We start from the raw sequence: 23,722 nt of genomic DNA, 5'->3' as shown, positions 1-23,722 counted from the left end.
GAGTCTTTGTGCGTGACTGATTGCTTTGTCAGTCTGACCACAATTGAAAAGGGATCCTTCTCTTGCCTCTCTCTCCTCCTCTCTCTCCCTCAGTGTGTGTGACTGGGTGTCTCTATCTGCTCGGTTCCACCTTAAGAGGAGCTTTAGCAGCCTGTCGTGTTTGTGTTGAAGCCAACAGGCACAATATATTACAGTCTAGGGCTTGCTGCTGAAAAGCCCGCTGGATCCTCCACTGACCTGCTGTTCTTTCCTGCTTTCCTCTTGCGTTTTTTTTTCCACATTTAGATTAAAAACAAAGCTCTCTCTCTTTCTCTCTCTCTCTCTCTTTTCTCTCCTCCCTTCCTCCCTTCTTCTTCTTCTTCTTCTTTTTCTTCTCCTCTTTCTTCTCCTTCTTCTTTTCTGCGGCAGCAGTCAAGGCAGAGGCTCCAGTGTGTCAGAGAGAGGGTGAAGAGGAAGAAAAGGCAGAGAAGGAGACTATTTGGTCGAGCTGAGTGTGTGTTTATGTTTGCATGTTTCGCCATTGGACCGCTGGGTGAAGGAGCACGAGGAGAAGAGCGGAGGAGGAGGAGAAGTAGAAAAAGCCTGCCTGGATGAGATTCTCTGTTTCATGTCACTACGTGTGGACCTTGACTGATCACAGGGTGAGAAAAAGGGAGAGACACTGTGAGGAAGACGAGGAGGCGGAGTGGGAATTGAGGAGAAGAAACTGAGACTTTGGTTTCACTGAGGGGGGAAAGAAGAAGAAGGAGGTAAAGTCTGCTGTTTTATCATGACATTGTTGGATTAAACAAATCGACGGACTGAGTGTTCTTCAGTTGTGTGTCAACAGCAATTCACATTGAACGATACGCAGAGACTGAGAGCAAAGAAGAAAAGGAGGAAGAGTAAAGAGGGACTGGACTTATTGAGTGTGTGTGGGTTTGTGTGTGCGTGGCTGTGTAACCGGTGGAGGGCAGAGGAGTGGAGGGCCAGGGGACTAACCTGGCCATCAAACGGACTGGCAGCCTCTCCTCTCCTGGGATCATGTACCCTCAGGGCAGGCATCCGGTAAGTACCTCCTTATGTCTCTTTTTCCTGTCTGTCTGACTTTTCTGTCTGTCTCTCCGTCTCTCAACTCCTATCCGTGTGTCGCTTTTTATGGCTCAGAATCACCTTGTCACTCCTTGTCTGTGTCCTTCTGTCTTTTCTCGCTTCTGTACTTCTCTAATTTTGTGACTTTCTTCCTTTCTTTTCTTTCTACTTCTTGGCCTCACCTTGTTTCTGACTCTGTGTCCTTCTGTCTGTCTCTTTCTGCTTGTTTAGTTATAGACACTGTACTGTAACATGAAGAGTGAGATGTGATGGGAGGGGGGAGGGGGGTGTTTTGGCTGAGAGATTCCCTGTTATGCACACACACACACACACACACACACACACACACACACACACACACACACACACACACACACACACACACAAGTGCACAACCTCCCTCTCTGTCAGCTGCGACCTGATGCCTTTGAGATCTTGTTGATGGTTTGCTGTATAGGTGGCATATACCTCAATCTGCAGTTCTCAGCCACATGTATGCATGTGTGTGTATATATATATATATATATACATATATATAGATATTTACATAATTCTTTATGGAAAGATATCTAGATAGATAGATATAGCTATATAATATATTCAGGTGTGATAGTCTTTGCATGCATGGCAATATGTGTGAGAGAATAGATTAGGCTGCATTAATGTGTGTGTGCATGTGTCATAGGAGTCAGTCTGGCCCTCAGCTGTCCATTTGCTCATTTCTGTTGCTAAGCAAACACACACACACACACACACACACACACACACACACACACACACACACACACACACACAGACTGTTTAATTGATAGTTAAATTCTACTTAATTCATTTCCATTACCACAAAGAAAGGTCGTGAGTGCACAAGTACTTCCCCTCTAATACCGCTTTAAAGTCCCTTCCCTCCTTCAGTTTCACCCACCCTCAGCAGTGAGAATTTGCCATTAATTTACCTGCCAGAGTAAAATAAAGGTTAAATACGTAGACTAAAAAGCACAGAAGGATGGATGACAGCTTAGGCTCAGTCTGGCTTAGGCCAGTCGTTTCACAAGGGCCCCGGTCTGGTTGCTATAATCAGATTTGGTTGTCAGTCTCTTTGTATCTGCTACAAATGGGTCAGTGGCCACTTTGCCTCACAGTCACACAGCCAGCCAACCACTCAGTCAGCCACCCATCCAGCCAACTAGCCAGCCAGCCAGCCAACCAGCTATCACACAGAATTATGAATGACATTTTCACAAGAGGAAGGCATGAGGAATCAATTATATGTACAGAGAGAATGCTAATAAGCCAGCCGCTGGAAAAGAAGGGAGACAAAGATGCTGAGAAAAACAGAGAGAAGTGAAAAACAAAGGGAGAAAGTGAAAGATGTAAGAGCCAAGAAATACATTAAAAAAAGAAGAGAGACAGAAAGAATTCTTTTAAAAAGGCACGGCCGGGGGTGGAAAGAGAAATGAAAATGAATGAGAGATGCGAAGGAAGAATAGTGTGAAACATTCCTCTGTTCTCTCTTTTAGAGGCGAATCAGAGAGCTTCCTGCTGCGATGCCCTGCGTTTGTGATAAAGTTCAATCCCAGATTGCGCCAACTCCAACCAATCGATAGCCTCTATCTCGCTCTTTCTGTCTCTCTCCTGTTTTTCTCCTTCTATATTTCCCCTCTCTCTCTCTCTCTCTCCCTCTCCTTCTTCCTCTGCAGCCCTCCTCTGCCAGTGGAACTTTATTTCTGGTGTTGCTATGAAATGTGATCTGTGGAGAGGTGTGAGGGTGCAAAGAACAGTTGTGTGTGTGTGCACAGGCATGCATGTGTGTATTTGCCTGCATTGTCATACATTAGTGTGTTTGTAGTTCTGTGCCTCTGTGTGTGTATACATGTACACATGCAATACAAAGTTACCTGTAAGCTATGATCCTGTTGTGCAGGTAGTTTATATATATACTTTTCGAAGTGTATCTCGAATATAAAATTCCTGTTGTTGCTTTTCATACCAGTTCGTTGTTTTGATACCTTGGTTGTCTTGATTTCATAGTAAATATAGGTCTTGATTTTTGTTTTGTTTTTTTGGGCGGGGATTTACATCCAGGGTTTAAATTCAGTTCTGAAAAGTACATAATATAATACCTGATAGGACCTTACCAGTTTTTTTTCCATGTTTTAATCAGTTTACTATAATTTGCATATAATTTACATGCCAAAGTATTTTGTTTTGCTAGTTTAGAGAGAGATTTACCAGTTTTCGGTTATCCAATACTTTCCGTTTATTTCAATTTATATATATAAAAAAAGGAACTTGCAGAGGCTTAAAATTTGCTTGAGTCAAGTAATATTTTGCAGTAATAAGCTCATTGCCTTAAATGTTTTTGCCACAGCCACGTGGCATGGTTGTTGCAGGCAGGGATCCCAATCAAAACTCTCTTTGCTGCTGCATTCAAGGAAACTCCAATAGTTCCAAACTAGTTGACTGCCAGAAAGCATTGCATTAGAGAGCTAAAGTTTGTTGCCAGTAAATATGAATCTGAAGCCAAACCATAAGCACGGTGGAATGCCATTAAAAGGACAATATAAGCTTTGTTGCATAATGCAGCAGACTGTGATTGTTGAAAATAAGATCGTTCTTGATCACACCAAGCCAACCGTTTTCAAAATAGTCGTGACTCTCAACTGCATTTCCACAAGATGATAATGTAACTTTAACTGAACAGAAGGAGTGATGAATTGTTGCAGGTGTTGGATTTGGGGTAAATGTAAGTTTCCTCAAGTTTCTTCCTCCTTAATATCATATAATTGACTGGATACTTTGAAAAGAAAAAAGAAGGACATAATCAAGTCATGTAAAACATACTTGCTTTGTAGTTAATTTCTTGATGGATGGTTTATGCGGTGGGCCTGATGTGTCCTTCCTTGCTGCTGTCAGTCGGACATCATGGCCTTATTCTCATCAGCGTGCTTTCAATGCCGCTCCTTTCATCTCCTCTGTGTCCCTTTTGGAGGTGATAACCAAGGTAGCTTCAGTATAAACATGGAAAGTGCAGACTCGAACACACTTTGTTCTCCTCACCCTGCGGTGGGGAAGGGTTAAAACTGAGGGCTGATTTGCCAGGCGAGCACAGCCGTAATTGGTTCCACTGGATTTTTGTGGCAACCGTTATCAGAAGTGTGTGTGTGTGTGTGTGTGTCTGAGGATTTGTGAGAGGTATGTTTTTTGTTTAATATGTGTTTTTGCAGTGTGTGATTTCCTTTTCACGTGTGTATGTCCCCTTAGTCCTTTGTGAGGGTATACACACTTGTATTTGCATTGTGTTGCCTTGTTTGTTGACTTAGATGTGTGTAAAAGTGTGTTTATTTGTGTGTAGATCTCCAGTGTGAGGTTTATTTTTGTTTAGGGCGTGCATTTGCTCTTAAGTGTTAAGTGTCTTGGTGTGTGTGTGTGTACCACTGTGCAAAAGTTTTAGGCACTACGATTAAAGTGAGGATGCTTTCAAAAATAATGAACAGTTTTTGTCAAGGCAACAGTCGTGGCCGGAGGTGTTTTATTTTAAAGTTGTCCGTAGGTACGGAGGTATGACCCATTTTACCAAACGTAAAAGCGCAGAAACCCCCTGAAGGGATTTCTTCAAATTTGGCACACATGTTCACTTGGACTCAAGGATGAACTGAGTAGACTTTGGTAGTTAAAGGGCACTGTGACCTCACACAGCATATTTGTGGCTATAACTTATGAATTCATATGGATATTATGACAAAATGTGCTAAATGTTCACTGTGACATCCCAGTTTTTTTGCAAAAACACTTTTCTGGCCATAAATAACGTTATAACTGAGGAAGGAAGGGGGAGATTGTAACCGTGTTTAATGTTTGCTCGGAGACTGAGTCGATGATGCTAGTCTTTGATGTCCACCTTGAAACTGTGCTGCTTTGTCAGGTTGATGTGTTTGAATGAACCACATTGTGGAATTTGTAGCTTCTTTGCAGCAAAATCTATATTTGAAGGATTGTCTACTGTCAATCAGCTTTATTGGCCAGGCATGTGAATATTTACAAGGAAGTTGATTCAGTTTTTTCTCTCTCGACGAATTATACAAATACAGCAGAACATCAGCAAAGTCAAATAACTTTTATATATTTATATTCCTTCGTTACAAATCATGAAAATAAACTGCAGTTCTGCCGTTTGGTGGAGGCAAACAACTGCAAGGCTACAATTCTTATGATTTATCAATTAACTTCATGCAACGTACTTCAAATTCAAGGTACTAGTCAGGTAGGTCGTTCCATGTACCTCGGAGAACTCGCCACAGTTCCTCTGTGGATTCCTGCTGTCTCCCCGTCTTCTGTCTCGTCATGTAATCCCATACTGACTCCATGATGTCGGGATCAGGACCAAATGATCTGTTGCAGGACTCTTTGTTCTTCTTGTTGCTGAAAATAGTTCTTCATCTCTCTGGCTGCATGTTTGTGGTTGTTGACCTGCTGCACAAGGAAAGGGGCCAATCAGACGCCATGCTAACATTGCACGATGGATAAGAATCTAAACATCGAAAATGCCATTTTTGCACATGTTTGTATTTGTCCTTGTGTTTCTGTAAAGGAGCTTGTGAGTGTGTGTGTGTGCACACGGTACGTGCAGCTGTTAAAGTGTGTGCGTGTGTCTGGAAGAGGAAAACAGAGCAGTGGTGGTTTGTGTGGGTGCGCACTGTGTTCCAGCAACAATAACAATAAATCATGTCCCAGTCCGACCTCGACTGTTGCTGTGAATGTACAAGCCCTTGATTGGCTGCCACACCCCGGTGAGGGAGAGAGAAAAAGGGGGGAGGGAGGGAGGGAGGAATTACTGTGTGTTTTCTTGGTTAACAGAAATGTCAATAACTGCTAGCTGACAGACAGGATTCTGATCAGACTCCAATGCGCGCTCACACGCACATGCACACGCAGTATGTGTTTAAATCATTAGATTTTTTTTTTTTTCAGCACCCTCACAAACAAGCACCCTCTCTCGCTCACATGCAGGCTCCTGTTCTCTGCACATTCACCTAAAGCTGCAGAGTCCGGGAAGGTTTGCCTGTTAAATTATTATTTAGAGTTGTGTTTGTTTGGAGGGCAAGAGGAAAATAAAAGAGGATGTGCTTAAGAAGTAAAGCTGTGTGTGTGTGTGTGTGTGTGTGTGTGTGTGTGTGTGTGTGTGTGTGGACAAATTAACAAAGCTGATGGAAAAATTGTCCCAACCAAAATCTAAAATCATCTGTGAACTTCCTTCTGCTTTGGCCATTTAAAGGGTAAGTACTTTGTGGCCAAGTAAACCAAAATAATGCCAAACATGTGGCCACAGAAATCTCGTATGCTTCATTAATGAAGTCAAAGACCCTTATAAGAGTATTTCTGTGTGTTTGAAGTTCGATTCTGTTGTGTGTGTGTGTATTAATGTGCACGTGATGTAATTTGTGACTTCATTTTGTTGTCATTGTACCAGTACTTAACTAGTTATTAGTTCATTTGTATGAGGTTTTTGTTTACATGAAAATGTGTGGCATTTGCTTGCAAATACACACTGGCCTTGTCTCTTTTTTTTTCTGAGGCATACAGCTGTCAGGCAGTTTGTTTTTTCTCAAACATTCGTGGCTGTAATGAAAGCCATGTATGGTAAACAGCACAGCGGATTGCCGTCATCTCCCACAGATGACATTCTCGCCTCCTTTCCATTATCCCCATCTTGTTTACATTTCATTTCAAAAGCATTTCAAAAGCAACTCCTTTAAATGGCAAAAAGTCAAGTAAGAACAATACAGCTGCAGTGAGATGACCTGCCACAGAAGCAAAAAGTCATACAAGCAACCAACAACTTCTGATCAGACATCCACAGCCACCCAGATTAACTCTGCTTCCTGATTAAAAACGGGCCATTTTCTATCCTCAAATCCTGTGTTCTGTGGTCTTTTCTTTGCCATTAAAAGAAATGATCAGAGCGAGGCTTGGCCGGCGTCCAGAGACTCATTTGGCTGCCAATCTTTCCCTGATTTGTAATCCACCGCTGGCTTAGTGGCTGACTGGTGAGCTGCAGCATTAACTGGTGAGCTGCAGCATTAACTGGCTAGCTGTCTGATGGACTTATGGCTGAGTTGCTGACTGGTTAACCAGTGAACTTACTGGCTGTCTGAATGACTGTCTGTTTGACTCCAGGTTTACTAGCGTTTTGCCCTCATTTGATGACTGACTGAGTGTTGGTTTGTTAACTGATTAGTCAGTGTTAATGCCTTAAAACTGAATAACTGGCAGAATATGTTCGCTGGTTCTCAGCACAATAAGAGATCAACACCTTTGAGTGGTCTGTGGAAATGCAGGCAAAACTGTGTATGATATACAAAAAGGAAAGTATGAAGGCTGATATGTAAGTTGCATTTCTTCCCTTCAGCCTTCCTTCATTCTATTATCCACACACAGTCTAAACCAATGAGATGTGGCTTATGTTCATTGCTGCTCACTTCAGCTGACACAAACACTTCCACACACACACACACACACACACACACACACACACACACACACACACACACACACAAGACACTCCTCTACCAGACTTGGCATTTCTCATCTATTCATGTGCCTTTTTCCTAAATATTTCACAAGCCAATTATTATTTCATGCGCTGAATGTGTCTCTGCTTGTCTCGGAGAGACACGAGGAAAAAGGAAGAACAAAGGGAGTGAGAAGAAGAAGCGAAGAGCAAAAGAAAAGAAAACAGAGGGAAGAATGAGGTGGCGCAGCAAGAGAAAGGGCAGAAGAAAGGGAAAATGTTTTGTGGGTGTTTTGTTCAAATGAACGCATCCATGCATAGGCATGCCTGCTTATACCGTGTGAATGCTCATGTGTTGCTAGAAAGCATGCCAGGGGCTAAACAGATAGGCGGAGAAGACAAGCAGACAGATAGAATCATTTCTTTCCCAATCACTTGCAGACCTGCATCTGTTTCACAGTTGCTGCCTCTCGTGTGCAGCCACTGCCAGTAGTGGAAAAACAGGCAGCTGTTTGAACAAAAGATGTCCATGTGACTGGAAGACAGACAGAGAGATGCGCTGAACCCGACTGACCTAATATTCAGACAGTGAAAGTATGACAAACAGCTACGTTAATGCAATCGAAGGTAAAGTTTTTACCATGTGAAAGATATACCTGCCATAGTTGTGAAGAAGGCACTTATCTTTAAACGGCCCGTCTCTGTAAATTCCCCACTCATTAATATGTTTAGCATAAAAGATATTGTGTGTTTGTGCACACCGTCACTGACTTGTGACATTTGCTGATTGGCAGTTAGTAAAGGCCACACAAGATTTGGTGATACTGCCTCTTTCACATTATGAAAGAAAAAGAAAATGCAAACATGATGGAACTAAATTTGCGCTGCAAAGTTTTAACCGGTGGAATAATGTTTTTATGATCGCGTTCCTGCTATGTTTATAATGTTAACACTCAAAAGGATTCACAGACCAAGCTGGTGGTGTGATTCATAACCTGCAGTTGGTTTCATACTATTCTTCTGACAGACATTTAGCTGTGATGAAGTGCAAAGAGGAAGAACAATGCGCCCACAGATGCAGTTAAAAGCAAGTAAACGTGGATATAAACAATACAGGATTTTCAATATGCAAAAAAAACAACCCTGCTTTGCAAATGTTGTTTTTTCTTTGACTTCAAAAATACAATTTTTTTTTTATTAATTTTTTTTTTTGGTAGAGTAACACTAAACATAAACTTAACTTCAAAGGGCAGCATTAATTGTGATGCTTAAACGTAGTTTCAAATAATAATAAGTGTCATTTCATCAAACATGCTTTATATGTGTTATCACGTCCGTCTCACTCAAGTCTTGTGATCAAACTCACGACAGACAAGCAGCTGAAAGCACAGACAGACTGACCAACACTGACAAAGGTGATGGTTATGGGCAGTGGGTCTCGCCTCCGCCCGTCCCCTCATGTGATGAAGTAAAATAGGCTTGAACCACCACGCCTCTCCCTCCCCCCATAGATAATCCTTCCTAATTCTCTGCTTGCCCGTGCCAGCTCGCCCAAATTGTGATTGACTGCTGTCCCACATGGTGTGTGTGTGACCTTTTATATCGCTTCCTCTCCCCTCCTCCACCTCCTAGATTAACCGGATCAGTTTTGGGTTTCAGGATCCCCTATGCTGGATGATATGGTACACACACACACACAAGAAAACACAGGAGGCAGTAGGCTGTTTTTTTGGCCCTTTGTGACGTGCTATTGGACCCCTAACAGTCTGGGCTGCCATCTGTCGCCATACAGGAGAGATGAAACACACATACAGTCCAACAACAAATGTTTGTTCTGGTGGACATACGGCTTGACTTGCTGATGCGTCCATCTTTGTAAACATTGCAGAACTATAGCACATACAGCTCATGTGGCTTACGGCTCAGTTTTAGTCTTACCGGCTCAAGTGCTCTTGAGTAAGACACCGACTCTCCTGTTGTTGCTATTAAGCATGAACTAATTTGATACCAGCGCTCCATACTGGTCGTTTTTATCCTGACAGACAGAGCTCAGCACAAGCAGGGAATATTTCTCCTTTTGCCTGAGGACCTTGTAAATCACTTTTTTTATTTTATTTTATTTTTTTTTGATTTTTCATTTCCTTTTTGCTCATAAGAAGTTTCATAGCTCCAGGGTCTATGAAACTCATTCAAAAAGGTGCAACTGGCAAATCAAAAGTAAGACATTTTTGGAGTTTTTGTCCAACAGATGAAAGGAATTCAAATCTCTCTCATCAGCGCACTGCACAAGACGCCATGTCGACACCGTCGGTTGAGAGTCGTGGATCTCTTGTATAATCCTGATCTGTGACTACGGGCTTTGTTATATGACTTAGTGCTGCTGATGTAACCCGCCAGCAGCACTTTGTCTGTGTGCATTCACATGTCTGTGTGTTCATGTGTGCATGGCAGCAGATGGTGGGAGCAGTATTACCACAGGCCGATGGACAGTGCACAGGGTGGAGTGACCGGGCTGTGTTGACTACAGCAAAGACAGCACGACTCTCTCGCTCTCTCTCTCTCCCCCCATCTCGTCATCCTCTTCCCCTCAGTGTCAGAAGGATGAATGGCTGGCTATCTCTCTCCGTCAGCAGCCACACCACTCTTTCATCGTCTGTCTCTCTGCTCGTACTTTCATTCCTCTGTAAGAATGTCAGACTAGTCTATCACTCCCTCCATCCCTCGGTCCATCCATCCCTCTGTCTGTCAGATGAGTATCTGTCTATTCTGACTTTTCTCCCTTGTCAATCCATCCCTCTATCTGTACCCTCCCTCTGTGGGTTTGTGTGCGCTCTCTGTGATGGTGTGTACTGCATGTGCAGTAGTGTGTGTTTGTTTGTTTATGTATTTTTTTTGTCAATGTGCTTATGGCTGTTGTGGGTGGTGTGTATGTGGGTATCTGCTGTGCCAGATCGCTATCTAGCCCCCCTCCTCCCCCTCACTCTTCCTCCTCCCCTCCCCCACTGAGTGTGTGCGTGGTGTGAATCAAGGTCAGTGGGGAGCTGTTGGCAGACACCCCTATCTATCCCACTCCCCATTCCCTACCACCCCCCCCCCCACACACACACACACACACACACACATAGAGGGTTTGTGTGCAATGTGCCCATCCAGCCATTTAGATGCCCCCACTATGTCTGCCTCAGCTCAGTTTAGCTTGGGCTCAGCTCGGCTCCGCGGATTAATTACTGGGGAACCCACCGCGTCTCTGACCTCCACCGTCAGACTAATTGAAATCTAATTGAATTGTGCTTGTCTAGACTAATGAAGCCCCGCCACTGAAACCGCCAATCTTTTAGCCGTAGCTGTGGCCCGATAGCCACCCAGCTGCACTGGAGTGACTGCATGGTGACATTCGGTGTGGATGGTTGGATGAGTAGATGGACGGATGCATGGATTCGTAAACGTATGAGCAAATGGATATTTTCAAAGCAGTCCAAATCATTATATAAGTAAACTTGATTTAGACAATCACAGCAACTAAAAAGCATTTGACACAAATATGACATCACTAAACTTGAACATTGTTGAACTAGTTCAGTTTTTTCTGCTTACTTAGATCTCTGTGTAATATAGGCAGAGCTAACAGAGAGGATGTGAACCTCAGTGCTCCTGGTGAAGCTGCTCACTGACGGGTGACTGAGAAGAAGTAGCAGAGACACCTGGCAGTCTGCATCTCCCCCTGGCTTACAGTAGGAGTCCCATCCTGCAGAAAAAAATTAGCCAATCCAAATTGGGAGGAGAAGCGAGAAGAATCTAAAAAAAAAAAAAAAGATGGTACCTTGCTTCATAAAATCTCCACTGAGAATTGACTATGTCAAAAAAAGAAAAACAACCACTTCTGCTTACTCCAGCTGCATCCCCAAACAAAACAACTACAGCATCAAAAACATCAACAGTGCCCTTGTTTCTCAAACTTCATGAAGACTACAGAGGAGGAGGGCTGCTGTCGAGAGCGCTTTAGACAGACATGGAGGGCTGGTGGTGGTGGACCCCTGGGAGCTGCTTGTTTTGTTGGGCCTTCTTTAGCTTTTAGCAGGTGAGAGACGGTGCCGTGATTCCCTATAAGTTATTCATTTGATGTTGCCTCCCTTCTCAGCTCTTTGTAGCCTGGAATACATTAGCAACCTGGCAGAGTGGAGAGGATGCTAATGTGGAAGCAAAGGAGAGGGAGAGGAGAGGAAGAAAGGACGGAGGCAGTGGAGGGAAGGAGGAAGAGTCATTAGAGGAGGAGGAGAACAGAGAGAGAGAGGACAAGGCTTTATGATGTGTGGGAAGGGGAAGTGACCTTCCCTCTCACTTTCATCTTGGCTTTTTTTCTCCCCTAGCCTTGCTCCCTGACACACACGCGCGCACACACACACACACACACACACACACACATGCATGCACCGTTTCTTCCACACACATACAACACGCACTCAAATATAAATACAACATAGAGACCGCATACAATCTTCTGTTGAATAGGCACACGCACACTTTCTTTTCTAATTTCTTTCTTTTTTTCTGCAGGTCCCATTGCAGCCTGGCCAGTCTTTCAAGTTCACAGTCCTGGAAACCCTGGACCGAATCAAGGAGGAATTTCAGTTCCTCCAGGCTCAGTATCACAGGTACACACACACACGACACATCCTGTTCATATACATGCATACACATACTCAGATGTATTAAAATAATCAAAATTTACTTCATAAATGTCAGTTGTCAACATGGTTTCATTGTTTTTGTGTCTCAAACAACAGGAATTTAGAACCAGTGTTATACTTGCACATGTTTTAATATTGAAATAACACATTGTAATTCAGCTCAGTGGAAGTGACTGTTGAATTCTTGAATATATGAATCAATGAAGATAATATGACAAATTAGGGTTTCAAATAACAATTATTTTCATTGTCAAATAATCTGTTGATTATTTTCTTCAATAATCGATCAGCTGTTTGGTCTTTAAAATGTTAGAAAATAGGAAAAATTGTCGACCAGTGTTTTCCTAAGCTGAAGGTGCAGTCTAAAATGGCTTGTTTTGTCCCGACCAACAATCCACAACCGAAAATATTCAGTTTCACATAATGGAAGACTAAAGGAGCCAGAAAATATTCACATTTAAGAAGCTGGAACCTAAGAAGTTTAGCAATTTCTTTTATGAAATGATTCAGACTGATTCGTCAACTATCCAAATTGTTGGTGGCAAAAACTTTTGTTGTTCAACTAATCGATTAATCGACTAATAATTGCAGCTTTAAGCATGACTGTAGATGAGCGTTTTCCTTTAATATGTAGTACACAATATGGGAAGGTGATTGGGAGGTGTACCTGAGTTCATTCTTACTGTCTTTACCTAAAACCATGTACCACCTTCTTTCCTAAAAGGCATGGGGCATCAACCTTGACATGACATTATTAAAATCAAACAAATATATCTCATCTGATCTTAAAATAGGGCATATGATTTCTCTTTATTCCTTCTACTTGCTCTTGTCAAACACATTTTTGTGGTAAAATCTCAGTTTGTGGTAACTGAAATTTTGATTGCAGTTTCCAACAATTTTCTATAGCTGGAGGTCACTGATGGCTCCATATATATGGCTGACCAGAAGGGACCTTGGCTATGAGAGATACAGTTGTTGGTTAAAATATCCAGCCTCCTACTCACACCTCAGTGGACAGAATGAAAGAACAGCCGGCTGTGCTACATCAACACTTCTGTGACACGCATAATTATACAAAAACAAAGAGCATGACGCTGTAGCTTTTCAAAATAATAAATCTGACTTTTTTTTTTAACATTGGCTTTTAAACTCAAAGCTTTTCCCACCATAATATGACAGGTCAAACAGTGTACGACAGATGTATGTTAATAATGCACGTGCAAAGAAGTCTTCCTTAAATAATTAGGGGATTTTGAGAAGCTCCCATTTGCAAGGTTTTTGCTTTATTTAATCCATTATTGACTTGTGCAGTGAATTTGAAACACAGTTGACAGTAAATCTGACAACATCTAAACCCAGACGTAGTGCACGAATAATGCAGAATACAATAAAAAAGACTCAAACCTGACCAGAAACTATATAATTTAGAGACAGCAGAAACTCTTTATACAGCAATGTAGACATCATATACAGACACCTCCCACACTTATGTGCTGTGTGTGTGATGAAGTGCAGTTGAGAATAAGACACACCCTGCTGGATGTTGATCCCTTAAAGTTAAGATTCTTCTGTGTCCCTTTCCCCAGTGACAAGTAGCCCAGCTATCACTCATTTTTTTTCAGTATCCTTACAGGCCCCTTAACTGTGTTTGACCCCTGCAATATCTACAGTCCTGTGGAAATTATAATTCATTTCACTGGCTGCAAATAAACCATTTAATCCTTGTGCGTGTCCTTTTTCGTCCTTGTGCAGCCTGAAGCTGGAGTGTGAGAAGCTGGCCAGCGAGAAGACTGAAATGCAGAGGCACTACATCATGGTGAGTCCAATCACACTTTAACCAGAGCTGCACTGTGATTCGTTGGTCCGACCAGGCTACTGAGAGACTCTGAAAAGAGTCTGATGGCTTCTTGTACAGGAATTACAGTGAAGGGAGATGTGTCTGTGCCTTTTTTTATTAGCTGGATTGACATTTATTGTTTATTTTAGTGGAGGCTCTGTGTTTTTCTTTTGTTCCTCACACTCTTTTACAAGATTTCTTTCTTTTTGTTTCTTCTCTGTTTAAAAGTGCGTTCTCATCCCATTCCGATTAATTAGCCATAAATGTACTGTCATTTTTTTTTTTAACCTACAAAAGTTGATACATTTAAACGATCATGAACGTCCAGCATCTATGTATCCGCAACATGCATATCCGACTTCTGATATTTATTTACTCTCAAAATCATGTTGTGTGTAGAGGTTAGTATCTTAAATATTTATAATATTGGAACAAGGCCTCAAATTCCCACAATGTAGTTTTAGAAACCTTTGTTATTGTGAGTGTTTATCAGTGTTTCTCTCGCACTGTTTATCTTTCTCTCTGTTGTACCTCTCTCCAAAACATACTTTTTTATTTCCATATCTCTTGCCATATTTTATTCCTCCTTCAAACCTTCTATACTGCTCAGTCTGTTTCTCTGGCTCTTCTTTTTCTCTGTTTTCTCTTGCGCTAACAGCCTGAGCTCCCCGTGTCGGTGTGTCTGTGCGACTAAAGGCTCACATGTATCGTAAGCCTTCGTCTGTGGTACAAAACCCACACAGAGCCGACCAGAATACGATATGCACCATCTGCTAAGCTGCTCGCATTTCATAAACCTGGGAGAGCAGGCAGGATCAGGGCCGTAAGCTAGATAGACACACAGATGGATAGACATAAAGAGGGAGAGAGAGAGAGAGAGGGAGGGAGTGAGAGGGAGGGAGAGAGTGAGAGAGAGGGAGAACCAGACAGGCAGATAGACTGACAAACAGAGAGAGTGTGGGAGAAAAGCAAGCAGACAGGCAAACTGGCAGACAGACAAATGGATATAGAAGCACACAGACAGGCAGGAGATCAACAGATAAAAAACAGACCCACACACAAACACACTGGAGATACAACACACTCATTCATTGGACTACACTTACACACAGCCTTGTCCTTATGAGGACATGTATTGGATGTTGAGAAAATATCACTTACAGAACATTTGTCTCCAAATAGGATAAATATGTAATGAAAAATTTAGTTTTCAAGGTGTTTTTTTTGTACTTATGACACAATGATAACACTGTCTAGCAGTGTAGCAGTTATTCATATGACTTGCAGAAACTCTGACCCTCACATGAATGAAATGAAAAGTTGAATTTATAAGAAATAATATGATTTTTACACACTCAAAGGACACATGTTTGTGGTTTTCTTGGGTCAGGGTCACCTCTTAGTCATATCTTTTAAGGAATGAAAAATGTACCATTTTCACTTGTGATCAAAGTGGCCTCTGTTCACCAAAAGTTAAATAATCTCTCTAAAGTTATTAGTTTGTTATTCAGGTATTCAGAGTTACAATTAAGTTACATGTTAATCAGAATATCCTCATAAACGTCACTGTATTTCCATGATTTGGCACATACTCAGCCCAGTATGGGAACTTTATCATTACATTTTCTCTCAGTTGCATACACTCTATACACACATAAATCAATGGCATACTGCATAACAACCAATTGCACAACCAAAAACTTGTTGAGGCTTTGTTGACGATCCTAAGCTACTTAAACACACTTTAAAGATGTAATGTTGTTAAACAGACCCCATTTTATCAAATATATCTTTACTGCACTTCTCAATGTTGGAAAGAAAACAATACACACATGCTCATAAAGTGCAGTGCAGAACAAACAAACAAACAAACAAAAAAACCAACAACCTGAAAATCACAGATTTTCCAAAACACCCACTTCCCTAATCTCAGGCACTCCCCATTTCAGCTGTGGTTTCACAGAGTTACTGTGTGGAGCAAACAGCTCAGACAAACATCCACAACACAATAGGAGTGATGGCATGCCAGCGTAGATGCATTTCTGAGTCTTTACATAGACAGGGACAGTGGGTGACATTTAATCGAACTTTGTGCATATCAAATGTCACAAACACAGGTTATCCTCCTGTTTACATTCAGGCTTTAAATGTTCCCTGTTGCAGGAGGTCAGGGAGCTGCAGATGCTGATGACATATCCATATAGGTTAGCACCCCGGCTATATTATTAGAACAAGGGCGGCTCAGGCTGTGGTGTAGTGCATGGCTAACACAGTGTTATGGTACTTCACAGGCATGGCTCAGAAATGAGAGGGAGAGAAAATGAGAGAGAAAGAGAGGCTCAGAGGGAAAGATAGCTTGAGAGAAAAAAAAAAAAGGCTCAGAGAGTGTCAGACAGAAAAGAAAAAAAAAGAAAAAACGGGGAGCTGCTGAGGGAGGGAGGGAGGGATACAAAGGGAGGCAGAGATAAAGAGAATAAAAGAGGAGAGGGAGAGAGTGATAAAGACAAGAGAGATCTACAGAGGGAAAGAGAGGGAGAGTGGAAAAAAAAAACTGCTGAAAAGGAATGAGAGAGAGATACCAGGGGATAGAGTTGCAGAGATGGAGGGTGGAGAGAAAAAAAAAAAAAAGATTCTGTGAAGGGATGAAATGAAGAGAGAGAGGGAGAGAGAAAAAAGAGTATGCAATGCAGAGTGCAGGAGAAAGAGATAGTGATGTGTTTGTGTGGGGGGGCGTGAAATGAAAGAAAGAGAGATAGAGGGAGAGGGTGCACGCACAGACACGTAAATAATGTGAAGCAACAACGGACTCACTGCGCCCACAGAGGAGATAACCCAGAAGGCTATATTTAGCTCGTTAGGCCTGTCATCCACACTGAGGCCTGTTTCCACAGGCTGGGGCTCTGCTCACCACGCTGCACTGCTCCTGCCTTTACTATTCATCGGCTTTAAGCTCTTTAAATACCAGGGTGAGGGGTTGGAAAGTAGGGAGATTGTTATACAGGGTTGTATACAGCGGATGCGGGTGGAATTTTTTTCTTTTTCTTAATAGCTTAACACTCAGGATGAGATGACGGTGAGGAAACACATATTTTGTGTGTAAGGTGCTAATCTTTTTTTTTTTGTGATGTTGGTAAACGGTGGCCCAGTCCACAGAGGGAGGAGGTCCGGGTGTTACAGTGGGTCAATAAAGTGTTGAATTTTATTTCAGGAGACGGCCACTTGTTGCCCGTTTTCTACCAGCAGTGTCGGTTCCTGTAAACCATAACTATGACTTGTTATAGCGTTAGCGTGAGAAAATGTTCGTAAAAGTTGCACTGTGAGGCAATTACAAATATTATATTTTGATGGACTTGTTGTATTTTTGGTGTATTGTTCATATGCATGTGTTATTGCTGCCTGATCATTATCCATTCTTCTGACAACTATTTCTGACATGAAATTTAAGTTAACGATTAACTGTCAGACAAATGATTGCAATTTGTTTGTCTTTTAATGTTGTTTTTATGCCACTATTATAGTACAAGTATAGTCATAGTTTAATAAGAGAGCCATTTATTGGCTGTGGTGTTTGGCTTTCCAACTAAATCCATGATATTAATGTCAACAGATGCTCATCAAAATGCAATCAGTCAAATATTAGAAGTTAAACATCTTGAGATAAACAATTGGTGATGCTACTTTTGCTCTCATGTGCCATTAAGCCACAGCAGAAAAAAAAAGGGTGTGAGGAGATGAAGTCAGTAAAAGAGCAGTATTCAAATCGAAAATGGTGGAAAATAGTGACGGACACCTGGCATTTCTGTTAGTGTCATCCAGCTGTTTGTTTTTAAGATGAACTGTAACAATGATTATGCAAAATGATTGCTGTCAGCTCAAATACTTGCCATCAGGTGATTATGTAATAATTGTGACAAGTCTACTAATAGCTTGCTTACTACTCTAGCATTCTTGCATGTATCATAAATAAACCAGTGTTGCTGCTGTGAAGGAACACTGTTGTGGGATGTGTTGATCTGAGCCAGCAAGACAGCCTATAGGTACAGAACAAATGGCTTAGAGAAGATGATGAAATGCGGCTTACTTTTGTCGTGAACAAAATCTGTTGGTATGCGCTCGTAAACAATAGTTTAAATGAAAGCTGTTTCGTATTTACATATATTTGTCCATTGGATACATGTTTTATTCTTTAATAAATACAGGGAAATACAGGTTTGACACCTTACATTTTTTCATATTAGTGGTCTTTAGGCTAATGATAATCACCAAATGGAGGTAATCATGCTGAAATAGACTAATAGTAACAGATGAAAAATGCCCCAATTACATTAAACTATCTGAGAGAATGTGATACAAACAAAGCAAAAAGCAAAAAAGTACTTTTGTACCAGCCGCCATGTTTTAACAGAAGGTGTCAAATTCACTCTGCCACTAGATACCTCAGATGGCACGAAACTTTTGGGAAGTTACTTTATTTTTATTTTTATCACATCTACTTTAATTCTATAGTTGGCAATGGGTACACATTACGGATTTCACGCTTGAAGAGATGATGCCATAACCCTCTCAAATTGCTCCTGTCTGCAGAGTGTTGCTGCAGTAAAACGGCACAGCCAGGTTTGGTATAGTGTTTTTGTATGTTTGGCAGACCCACTCTCCATAGCTTTTTGGACGGGATGTATGTTTTATGTTGGCTGCGCTACTTGTCTGGCCCATTTCTTTGTATGTGTAGGGAGACAGTGGCTATGTGTGACTTTAGTCACACAAACATCATGTCACTCACATTGAGAGTGTCTGTGGGCGTCTTGCTCTTCTCCTCTCAGGCTGTTGTATTTATAATTCATGGCTCTCAGATTTCACCGCTCTCCTGGAATTCCTCTGGGTATTTTTAAATAAGGTTTGTAGCTTTGTAGCCCTGGTTAATCAGGGGGCGTAGTTGTGTCACATGGCACACAGAGTGCAAGGAAGACTCCTTGCCTGGAGAGCTGTGTTCGCCCCTGCTGGCCTGAATCTCGCAAAGAGACCCTACATAAACACCAGACTCGGTGGGATGTGAAAGAAGGGGAGGGAGGGAACTGTTGTCTTGCAGCATAAATCCTCCCAAAGTCACCATTTTAATCCAAACAGACCTTTGTGTTAATCTCTCCTGTGTCTCCTTTCTTCTCCCTGCTGAGATGTAATGGGACAAATCTTGATGGTCTTATAACTGAAGGTTTTACAGTCAAATGCATGTGTCTAAGGCAGTGTCTGACCAGGTTTTCTCCATTTCCTTTTCTGCGAGTTAATGTCCTTGGAAACCTTCTTTTTTTTTTTTTTTTTTTTAGACTTGTCTCTTCTGCAGCCCTCCTCTCATCCCTGCTGTCAAGCACAAGACAAAACTCTTACAGGGGGTGGACTGCTCGACCCCTTTAATATAGAGTATAAAAAAGACATGTCTATTGGAGGGTGACAGCTCACAGTTGGGAGTCACATTAGGTGGCCTCTCCATCACTGTGTGTGTGTGTGTGTGTGTGTGTGTGTGTAAGTGAGGTACAGAGGAGCTGCGGGGGTCCGGTGTTTACGAACAGCCATGCTGCTGGCAAGAGAAAACATTTTGTTGCATCGCATTTCATGATGCAAAACAATAGTGAGATGAAACACGTGATGTTAAATGGCACATTTTAGAAACATATTTTCCTTCCTGTGCAGGGGGACTGCTACCAACGTAGCTTGTTGCAGTACAAGAGCAGAAAACAAGGTTTCGTTTTTGAGCGCCATGCCCCCTGGCCACCCATTCACCTGAATTAGCGTTCAGTTCTTCCGTCCACCATGTATGTCACTGTGCACTTCAAATGACATTGCTGATGGTGTAAGAACAACAAGTTCCTGAAGACATGGACAGTTTATTGAGGAAGTTACTGCTTCAACTGACTACACTTACTATCAACATGATTTGGGCACCCACATAAAAAGTGATGAATTTTCCCTTTCAGCCACCTGCAGAAGTTTGCTGCAGCTTTTTAACAAGTTGTAAACATTAATTTTAAGACTTTATATTAAGACAAAAATTATATCTCATTATCAAATGCCCTTCATTGAATTGTTTTAATATATATTAAAGGATCAAATATCGGTGGTCCAGAGGCAAACGAACATGTTTGATCACAGTAGCAAATGATTTTCAAATAACTGTAATTACTGTATGTTGATGTTGAACATTAGTTTTGAATTTGTTGCTTTTATTTCTCAAAATGCTGGTATTAGTGATTTTTTTTTTCAGTGAGTAGCATGACCTTTATTGAGATTGCATCACGGAGTCAGTGTTTTGACTCATGCACGCCATGCAGCCATTTGTTGAAACAGTGAGAATGAGAATGTGTGTGTTCGTGGTATTTGTGTGTGTAGTCGGTTCTGTACAGCAACTTGGGCAGGAATGGTGTGTGTGTGTGTGTGTGTGTGGAGGGGGGGACAGTGCTCTCAGCCTCTTACTCTACTCCCAGCTCATCTGTCTGATTCAGGCTGACACACTGTGTTCTCTTCAGCAACATTACAGTTACAGACTGCTTAGGAAAGAGGGTGAGGGGGGGGGGTGTAGAGAAAAGGAAGGAGAGAGAATAGAAGTAATAAGGGAAGTGAAGGGAGAGATGGGAAGAGAGAGAGAGAGAGAGAGAGAGAGAGAGAAATGAGAAATATGAGAGAGAGAGAGAGAGAGAGAGAGAGAGAGAGAGAGGGCACTAGGGCATTGGCAGAGAGGGGAAGAAAAGAAAAGAAAAAACAGAACAAGGACATTGACAAAGGAGAGAAGAAAGAAAGAAGAAAAACAGGGAAGACAAAAAGGGCTCATTTTTGTACTGGAGTCTGATAGAGCAAAGGTGGAAAGGGCACATGGGTAGAGATGACAAGAATGAGAGAGGAGTAGAAATTAACCTGATGTAAGATGGAAGGAAGGAGGAGGGCAGAATCTGAACGGGGATTGCTCCTTGCTAAGCTAAATGTTGCTGTGCCATCCCTTAGTGGGAGTTGGCCAGGGGATTTAAGCATGGCCAGATGTAGGAAAGGATTGAGTCTGTTTTAAGAGTCTTAAACCTGTCTGAACTGTCTGGAGCAGGAAAAACAAACGGGCAGGAAGATTCATAAAGATCGACTGAGTCGCACTGGCAGAACATAACTGTACACGTGTGTGTTTAGAGATATAAACACCTCAAATTCAAGGTCAGCACTATGCAGTTGTTGTTCCTAGTCTCCCTCTGATGAAACAGGCTGCAAGAGAAGCTGCAGTGAGGCTGAATGTCTGCCGTGACTGATTTAGTCATCACCCGCTGACAGGACACAATGGAGAAGTCAGAGCCTGCTAACCTAACCTCTGATGTGGGTTAGCACAGCGTGCTAATAAATGTTTTAACATTGGTGGTATGTGTGTGTGTCTGTGGGCGGACAGATGAAAGGGACAAGCTCACCCGAGAGACATCGATGAACAATGCTTTTGTTAAGGCTTTTACACACATCCACACCCCCCCACACACACTTACAAATAATACATGCTGGAGTAAACACAGGCCTGGGTGCACACACACACACACACACACACACACACACACACACACACACACACACACACACACACACACACACACACACACACACACACACACACACACACACACACACACACACAGTGTGAGCAGAAACATGCTGTGGAGCCACACATGCATGAGTGTAGAATTGCACACACACACACATGAATGTCCCATTTAGATAAATCACCTTGGATTAGACCCACTTCCTAAAGCTCATTTTAAAGTCTGCCAGTGCTCTGCAGAATGCATAGAGAGAGAGAGGGGAGAGAGAGAGAGGAGAGAGAGAGGAGAGAGAGAGAGGAGAGAGAGAGACTGCCACTGTCTTCTGACACTCTCTCAACACCATGAGGGTAGAGGAAGGGAGAGGAGAAAAAACACTCCCTGAAGAATGGAAGAGAGGAAAGGAGGAGGGAAACACCAGTGAGGGAAGAAAGCAACAGAGGGAGAGAAGAGTTGTTGAGAGAAAAGCTGGAATGCCTTTTGCCCTGATGGTGACAGTGAACTGTGTATGTTATTAGCGGGAGATAGACATTAGATAGGAAGCCTGTTCAGAAGAGTGGAAGGTCACAGTGCGATCAGATAAACAAGAATTACACTGCAACTTCATTTATCTAAAGTATCCTGCTGCTGAACCGACACAATGAGACGAAAAGTGTGGGATGATAATGGCAGTCAATGAGTGAGATGTAAACTCAGTGTGTTGTGTGACTGCATATGTCGTTGCATATTTTAGTTACACAAGAAACTGAAGACAATTTAAAGCTCCAGAGATTTTACTCCCTTTAATTACATAAAACCTTTTCTTGCAAACAGAGTTGCGTATGAAAGTTTCAAAAAGTGCCGAAACTGTTTCGGTTTTTGCAATAAACAATTTTACACACAAAACTTTAAAAAAAATAAAGTTTTGAAGCAGGTAATTAACTTTTTCTAAGTGACTTAATAACATACGAATCCAATATTCAAATAGCGAAGTTACCGCTTCATTGCAGACTTTTCATTGAATATTATTTAACCTGATTATATTTACTCAGTCCGTACACAAGAAGACGACACAGTTCACTAAGTAGTGTGTTTTTGTTCATGTAGACTTGTAAATATGGTTAAAATCTAAATCAAACATGTCATTTTCTGGCTTGGAATCATTATTTTAGCAGTTTTTGAGAAGACACTAACAAACACAATTTGATATCTTAACTGTTCCACAGAGAGTAAATAAGCAATAATAATGAATTTCACCCATCTCTCCTGGTTACATGGGGGCTGATGATATTATTGCTGCCACCAACATTACCTTTGCTAATAGTTAATGGATTGCAGCTTTAATATAAATTGTACTTTTTCTCTTGTATTTAATTTTTGTGTGCATCACGTTGTGAACAGACAGTAGCACATGCAAGTCAGTGCAGCTGTGGCCATCGATGACAACAACGTCCACATGATATTGTAAGGCACTTTCATTAAATGTCCTTTGGCACACGGATTTACTCTAATCTACAAGCACTGCGGATTACTCTCTGGATATGTGCACCAGTCTGCTGTAAAAATAGGAAATATACAACAATAACTTGCTGAATTACAGTCTCACTTTCCTAAGCTCGCACTTTGTGACCGAGTAGATGCAATATGTTTTGATTTCAGTTTAATCTTTAGAATAATCAATGTTCATACTGATGTACAGTCTGCTAAACGTACAGTATGCGTGTTAGCGGCTCACTTGATCTTCTCTTTAAATGCATTATCCAAGAAGAGTTTTTCATTATTGTAAAAAAATCAGTCTTACTTCACGTTTTAGATAAAACGGTTTAGCCCAAAAATAAATACACATAGTACATGCACGTGTTCTCTTTCTCTACTCTCTGGTTGGGCAGTTCTGGGTGTTCTTGGTAAGCGACGTCAGCCAGTTGGCTTAATGCTCCTCTGCCGGGCTTAATACACCACACACACGCACACACGCAAAATACACACACAAAATACACGTAGACCAAAGATCTCGCATAGAGTGCTGAATGAGATGGCAGTGACACAACAGAGGGATTATATAAGGCAGAGCAGCGGGCATCAG

General features: G+C 41.8%; 1 protein-coding gene across 1 annotated transcript in view; it reads left to right on the top strand.

The window, feature by feature from the left end:
- The first annotated feature begins 211 nt into the window (after nucleotides 1–211).
- The window catches only part of tle2b (TLE family member 2, transcriptional corepressor b), a 73,352-nt gene continuing 49,841 nt past the window's right edge, over nucleotides 212–23,722 (top strand). The window contains exons 1-3 of the mRNA XM_069695099.1: nucleotides 212–1,047; nucleotides 12,134–12,231; nucleotides 14,023–14,086. Coding sequence (XP_069551200.1) covers nucleotides 1,024–1,047; nucleotides 12,134–12,231; nucleotides 14,023–14,086 — 186 coding nt within the window. The 5' untranslated portion in view covers nucleotides 212–1,023. The remainder of the gene's footprint in view (nucleotides 1,048–12,133; nucleotides 12,232–14,022; nucleotides 14,087–23,722) is intronic.

The sequence above is a fragment of the Brachyistius frenatus genome, unplaced genomic scaffold (assembly GCF_029030835.1).
Source record: "Brachyistius frenatus isolate BFR_SWC_R1_liver_20210118 unplaced genomic scaffold, ASM2903083v1 Contig_18, whole genome shotgun sequence".
Lineage (NCBI taxonomy): Eukaryota > Metazoa > Chordata > Actinopteri > Embiotocidae > Brachyistius > Brachyistius frenatus.
Note: the sequence above shows the minus strand (reverse complement) of the source record. Positions and strands in the feature narration are given on the sequence as shown.